The sequence below is a fragment of the Haliotis rubra genome, unplaced genomic scaffold (genome assembly GCF_003918875.1).
Source record: "Haliotis rubra isolate DU_JTF1 unplaced genomic scaffold, ASM391887v1 Scf152, whole genome shotgun sequence".
Lineage (NCBI taxonomy): Eukaryota > Metazoa > Mollusca > Gastropoda > Lepetellida > Haliotidae > Haliotis > Haliotis rubra.
Window position 1 is genome coordinate 68,557 of NW_025765470.1, and position 7,320 is coordinate 75,876.

The 7,320-nt window shown below is 44.6% G+C and overlaps 1 protein-coding gene across 1 annotated transcript; it reads right to left on the reverse strand.

The window, feature by feature from the left end:
* Positions 1-3,491: 3,491 nt before the first annotated feature.
* LOC124270471 lies at positions 3,492-5,111 on the reverse strand. The gene is made up of 2 exons (XM_046705472.1): positions 4,137-5,111; positions 3,492-4,046 (listed from the first exon to the last, which is right to left on the reverse strand). The coding sequence occupies exons 1-2, from the start codon at positions 5,109-5,111 to the stop codon at positions 3,492-3,494; spliced, it is 1,530 nt and encodes a 509-aa protein (XP_046561428.1).
* Between the last annotated feature and the right edge of the window lie 2,209 nt (positions 5,112-7,320).

The window sequence follows — 7,320 nt, forward strand, 5'->3', positions numbered from 1 at the left end:
TTAGACAGGGCTATTCCACTGTTGATCATATTTTTACACTTAATACAATTATAAAGAAGTGTTTATCTAAAACAAGAAGGAAACTATATGTCGCATAAGTTGATTTTAAAGAAGCATTTGATTCTGTTAATCGTGTTGAATTGTGCTCATGTCTAGAAAATACAGGCCTCTGTGTAAAATGCTGGCAGCCCTTCTAGGAATATATATATCAGTGAAAGCATGTGTAAGATTTAACAAGAACAGTTGTACAAATTATTTCGACTGTCCTGTTGGTTGGAAACAAGGCTGTATATTAAGTCCGATCCTTTTTTTCCTTTTTTATCAATGAATTGTCAAATGATATTGTTTTGAATGGAAAATATGGTGTTCAGTTATTTCCTGAGATGCTTGAAATATTATTACTGATGTTTGCTGATGATGTCATGTTAGTATCTGATGCTATTTCTGGATTACAGCGTCAACTGAATATTTTAGAAAAATTTGCTGACACTTGGGGATTACGTGTCAACCTAGATAAAACTTAGGTTGTTGTATTTACAAGGGGCGGGCATTTGGCAAAATGTGAAAAAATGGTTCTATAAAAATGAAGTGATTACAACTGTTATTACATACAGATATCTTGGAGACCGCCTCCGTGGTATAGTGGTTAGAGCGTCCGCCCGGATAACGGAAGGTCGCCGGTTCGATCCCCGACCGCGTCATACCAAAAGACGTTAAAATATGGTACTTGTTGGTCCCTGCCTAGCGCTCGGCATTAATGGGTACAACAAGGACTGGTCAGCTCGGAGTCAGTATAATGTGTCTGAGTGGGGTATTCATGCTTCACTGCGGCATGGTATCTCAGTGGGCTAGCACTATAAAACCAGCTTAAGTCTGGGCTAGTACAAGCAGCCGCACATACACACACACACGCATGCACGTCGTCATATGAGCGAAATATTCTCAAGCACGACGTTAAATCCAATTTCACCTCACCTCACAGATATCTTGGTATTATTTTTTTCTTCTACCTCTAAAATGACTATGCGCATTTGATCTAGCTCTCCGAGGTAAACGTGCACTGGTGGAAATTCTCCATAATTTGATTAAATTAAATACTATTGAGCCTACTGTATTTTTAAAAAATTTTGATTCACAGGTTCAGCCTATCTTATTATACGGCTCTGAAGTGTGGGGACTTAATACATTTGAGAAAATTGAAAATGTACAGATTATCGCATGTAAAAGATTTCTAAATGTTGGTCGACAAACGCCAAATGCTATAGCTTACGGCGAATGTGGCCGATATCCATTATATCCATCCATTTGTATGCATTAGCCAATCAGTTGGCAATAACTTGATATTTCTTCGACGCTTTAAAGATGTTGCTATTAATATGTTTTATCAATTTTTGAATAGTGTTTTACAAAATTGCACAAGATATAGGTTATATAAGGAGTACAAAAGTCTTTTATCTCCAGAAAATATTTAACTGCCATCACTGTAAAGAAATATCGTAATTTGTATACAAGATTAAGATCTGGTTTATTAAGGTTAAAAGTAAATGAAGGCAGATGGTCGAATGTTGATTATTGTCTAAAAATATGTCCACTTTGTGATTTAGACACGGAAAATGAATATAATGACTTAAGAAAATTATATTTTCCATTGTATTTTTGTAATAATCCAAACATCTTCAAGTTTAAGCTCCTCGTGATGACAGACAATAATACACTAATGCTCACAGTAAGTAAATATATGTTTCATAGCCTTAAAAGAAGGCAAACATCATTGAATGTGTAATATTCTAAATATTATGTATGAATTATGTATTGCAATGAACATGTATACGGGCCAACGGCCTAAAGACGTGAATAAACACACTTGACTTGACTTGACTTGACTTGACTTGAACAGAGTTGTTCAGTGCTGATACCATCAACAACTGATTTATACAGCATGGTGGTAGTCATGCTATATATAGCAACAGTATCGACGGGTCGGCTTAAAGTAATATTCGGCCCCATAACAGAGAGCGAGTTTGGTATGATAGAGTGAGTTGTGTGTTAGGCTGCTTGTCAACAACATTCCAGACAGTCGTCTCCGTAACGACGTAAGGGTTATCTGAATGTTGGCCACAAATGTACACATCATGTGTGCTGACCGGCTATGGAGAATATGGCATGCATACATTATACTTCATCTGACAGTACGTGTGAAGATCCGGGTTTGAATTGATCTTCAGTAACCCATGCTTGTCGTGAGAGGCGACTAACGCGATCGGTTGGTCAGGCTCGCTGACTTAGTTGACACATGACATCGTATCCCAATAAGGTAGATCGAGGCTCATGCTGTTGATCCCTGGATTGTCTGGTCCAGACTTGGTTATTTACAGACCGCCGCCATATAGCTGGAATATTACTGAGTGAGGCGTAAAAATAAACTCACTCACTCACTCATCAGACAGTTGCCCACATACAACGGAAAGCACTCGTAAATTCCAAATGAACGGTGAAAAAGACCGAATAGTTGGATTTAAAAAAACAACAACACATTGTCATGCGAAGGCAAATCGGAGGTGAGGTGAGGTGAAATTGGGTTTTACGTCGTGCTTGAGAATATTTCGCTCATATGACGACGTGCATGCATGTGTATGTGTATGTGCGGCTGCTTGTACTAGCCCAGACTTAAGCTGGCTTTTTAGTGCTAGCCCACTGAGATACCATGCCGCAGTGAAGCATGAATACCCCACTCAGACACATTATACTGACTCCGAGCCGACCAGTCCTTGTTGTACCCATTAATGCCGAGCGCAAGGCAGGGACCAACAAGTACCATATTTTAACGTCTTTTTGGTATGACGCGGTCGGGGATCGAACCGGCGACCTTCCGCTCTCCGGGCGGACGCTCTAACCACAACACCACGGAGGCGGTCGAAGGCAAACCAGAGAGTGAGATTATTCCCATGATGACACAATGCTACAGCGCCTCATCACGCATGCGTAAATTACAATTACCATTGTCATTATTTATGACGGAACGAAGGCCAAGTGTGAAATTGTGCTGTGGTAAGTTTTCGATTTCTGGTTTTCAATTTGTTAAAATAACACTACTACAAACGCAGCTACAAGACGTTGCTGTCCAATGTCAGTACATCTTGGTGCGGGAGGAGACAGGCGTTGGGAGTTTACTGCTTTGGTGAAACCGTGGAGCAAGGATAGGATGCTGGCAAACCTGGAACCATAATCAGTGCGAGATCCGAACCCATGATCATAGGTTTCCGGCACATCTAAGGGACGAAACTCGATCCAGCAATTTGGCGACTGTGCCCCCAATGTCCCTGGTCAGTCTGGGACCGTGTTCAGCCTTGCGTCAATCATTCTTTTGATTCCAGGTCTGATTCAAAGCCTATTGTTGTCCATTTGAAAGGTTAATAAAATGCCTCTCAACGTGTACTGTACCAAACGACACTATTAATTGTGCTGTGTCAGATATGACACTTCCTATGAACTCAACATGATAGTCCACAGTGTGCCTGGATACACAAACAATAAATACTCTGTGAGGACAGTGTTCTACTGCTGTCATAGGCATCAACTGGCTGGCAACTCTGTGAGGACAGTGTTCTACTGCTGTCATAGGCATCAACTGGTTTGCCTCTCTGTGAGGACAGTGTTCTACTGCTGTCATAGGCATCAACTGGCTGGCAACTGTGTGAGGACAGTGTTCTCCTGCTGTCATAGGCATCAACTGGCTGGCAACTCTGTGAGGACAGTGTTCTACTGCTGTCATAGGCATCAACTGGCTTGCCTCTCTGCGAGGACAGTGTTCTCCTGCTGTCGTAGGCATCAACTGGCTGGCCACTCTGTGAGGACAGTGTTCTCCTGCTGTCGAATGCATCAACTGGCTGGCAACTCTGTGAGGACAGTGTTCTGCTGTCGTAGGCATCAACTAGCTGAACACTCCGTGAGGACAGTGTTCTCCTGATGTCATAGGCATCAACTGGCTGGCAACTCTGTGAGGATAGTGTTCTACTGCTGTCATAGGCATCAACTGGGTTGCCAATCTGTGAGGACAGTGTTCTCCTGATGTCGTAGGCATCAACTGGCTAGCCACTCTGTGAGGACAGTGTTCTCCTGCTGTCGTAGGCATCAACTGGCTGACCACTCTGTGAGGACAGTGTTCTCCTGCTGTCGTAGGCATCAACTGGCTGGCCACTCTGTGAGGACAGTGTTCTCCTGCTATCGTAGGCATCAACTGGCTGACCACTCTGTGAGGACAGTGTTCTCCTGCTGTCGTAGGCATCAACTGGCTGGCCACTCTGTGAGGACAGTGTTCTCCTGCTGTCGTAGGCATCAACTGGAAGGCCACTCTTTGAGGACAGTGTTCTCCTGCTGTCGTAGGCATCAACTGGCTGGCAACTCTGTGAGGACAGTGTTCTCCTGCTGTCGTAGGCATCAACTGGCTGACCACTCTTTGAGGACAGTGTTCTCCTGTCGTAGGCATCAACTGGCTGGCCGCTCTGTGAGGACAGTGTTCTCCTGTTGTCGTAGGCATCAGCTGGCTGGCCGCTCTGTGAGGACAGTGTTCTCCTGCCGTCGTAGGCATCAGCTGGCTGGACACTCTTTGAGGACAGTGTTCTCCTGCTGTCGTAGGCATCAACTGACTGGACACTCTTTGAGGGCAGTGTTCTCCTGCTGTCGTAGGCATCAACTGGTTGGTCACTCTGTGAGGACAGTGTTCTCCTGCTGTCGTAGGCATCAACGGTCTGGCCACTCTGTGAGGACAGTGTTCTGCTGTCGTAGGCATCAACTGGCTGGCCACTCTGTGAGGACCGTGTTCTCCTGCCGTCGTAGGCATCAGCTGGCTGGCCACTCTTTGAGGACAGTGTTCTCCTGCTGTCGCCAGGCTCCTGCTGTCGTGAGGCATCAACTGGCATCAACTGGCTGGCCGCTCTATGAGGACAGTGTTCTCCTGCTGTCGTAGGCATCAACTGGCTGGCCGCTCTTGAGGACAATGTTCTCCTGCTGTCGTAGGCATCAACTGGCTGGCCACTTTTTGAGGACAATGTTCTCCTGCTGTCGTAGGCATCAACGACCCTGGCATGATGAGGTCGAGCGGTATCGTCCATAAGGACGTAGTCCGGTCGTGTAAACACGTTATTAGGGATTCGGCGCCATTGTTCTTTCAAAGCAGCACCAAGATCCTGTAAATTCTTGGGTTGGTTCCTTGGAGTGCGCAGACGTCTACCAGGAGCTCGATTGGATTGAGATGAGGTGACCTTGACGGCCAGTCAAGAACGTTGATTCCTGCATTCTGCAGGTAATTCCTGGCTGTATGGGGTCTGGCATTACCATGTTGAAAGTGCAGACCTGTACCATGTGCTTCCATGAATGGAATAACCTCGGGGTCTAGCACCGGGTGTTACTAGCACCTGGTCGCGGTAACCTGCAGTATTAAGGTTCCCACTTATAACCTGAAGTCGGGAACGGGCAATCCCACAGAAAGCACTCCAAACCATGACACCTCCGCCCCCAAATCTGTCAACTTCCTGTACACAACGTAACGTAACTATCACGACATCGCCGCCACACACTCATCCTACCATCAGCGAATCTAAGGTTAAATCATGATTCATCACTGAATACAACTCTGAATACAACATGGCCTAGGGCGATCAGCAATGGTGCAGTCGAGTCTGTAAATCATAAACAGTCCGACGGCTACACCCCATTGTCGTTGCAGCATGCAAACGGCACGTTCACGCTGGACCTTTGAGAGGATCGGCATAAGAATTAGTTGGTCTGAATATTGCTTTGAAGTGGGTTTTTTCACTGTGTACAGCTGATAGGAACATGTGCGGTCGAATGCACGTGCAATGATAAGATCACGTTATCGGTGGCACGTGAAAAACACGTTTTAGCACCATTGTGGGATGCACGATGTTTTGACTTAAATGTGCTATGGTGAATTTCTTTTGACTCGATAGTTGGGGATTAATATTATGATACCCGACAATGTCTACTATAACTACTATAACAATTCATATCTTTATTTACAAATATGGAATGTGAAGTTTTTATTTTGACTCAGTATATATACACAACAATTACTAGAGAACTCACAAAATGACTAAAAGTCCAAAATTTAAGTTAGGGTTAGGTTTAGGGTTAGGTTTAGAGTTAGGTTTAGGTTTGGGGAACGGAAGGAGCTCTTTCCGTAGCTCTTATTGATTTCCGCAGTGTGTCATAGTATTCATGTGTCTATTGATCTCGCATTCACTGTAAGCAACTTTGTGCAGAGCGTGTTCCAGAAAGAACTGTCTTGTCGCATTGTACACACTCAATAGTTCTCGTGTGAATTCGCCCGTGACTCCCCCGAAGCCGACTGTGTTGAAATGTCAAGGCGTCACAAACTGAGTACACACGTCGGTTAGTTCTCGTACACTCAAGACTACATCGACCTATGACAGGTTCAAAAAATGAGGACATACCGGAGTAGAGAAAGCATCGAGGAAACAAGGGAGTGATTGTTGTTTTACACCGCATTCTACAATATTCAGCTAAATCGGGGCGTCCATTCGTTATCGTGTCTGATCCAAGCAAACTAGTGGCTGACTGCATAAGCAACGACCCACGGTGTCGTGACACCAGATCTCGGAGGCTCTTCTAACAACTGTTGAAGCCAGGAAACATGAAGACGTGAGGACAACACCTGCCTTGCTGTACAAATATCCCCCAGGTAATAACTTCACCCCTCAACTACAGTCAAGGACAGTTTCACCCCTCACAGTCCCTGAACCACATTATTTCCCTTACTGCCTAGCCCTCCCTGCAATGCTAAAGCCCTAAATGAAGCAAGTCTAGATTTCCCCTGAATCTCCCAACACACTGGGGCCCCTTTTCAATATATATGGGTTTATTTATTACTATCAAATTGATATATATCCAGGGACTAAGCGTTAGTCTATTTCACCCCTAGCAATCTGTATTTTGTGACTATGAACACTTTTCTTTATGTAACTTTAAGCAAATAAATGTCGGTATTTTTAATTTAAATGTAGCCATGTTAATGTTTGACAGCGAAATTGAATCATAAGTCCCGTGGTCTTACCTAAGTCGTCAGCAACGATGAAGACGATGTGTGGCGACGTGGCCGCTCGAATTGTTGCTGTTGTAAACAAGAGGACGCACACACACATTAGCGTCGCCATTCTTGTCATTTGTGAGCGTGAGGAACTGTAACACGTGATAGATCGTGATAACACTGTTGGGCACTGTGCGCTGTAGGCGGTTAGACAAGCCGCGTCGTTCGGCACAGTAAGCAGGGTTAGATAACAT

Excerpts from the sequence above, each read along its gene's own strand:
- LOC124270471 (XM_046705472.1), bottom strand. The coding sequence starts at position 5,111 with ATGGACGATACCGCTCGACCTCATCATGCCAGGGTCGTTGATGCCTAC. Across the intron at positions 4,047-4,136 it reads CCTCACAGAGTGGTCAGCCA|ATTGGCAACCCAGTTGATGC; the intron begins GTTGATGCCTAC and ends CTGTCCTCACAG.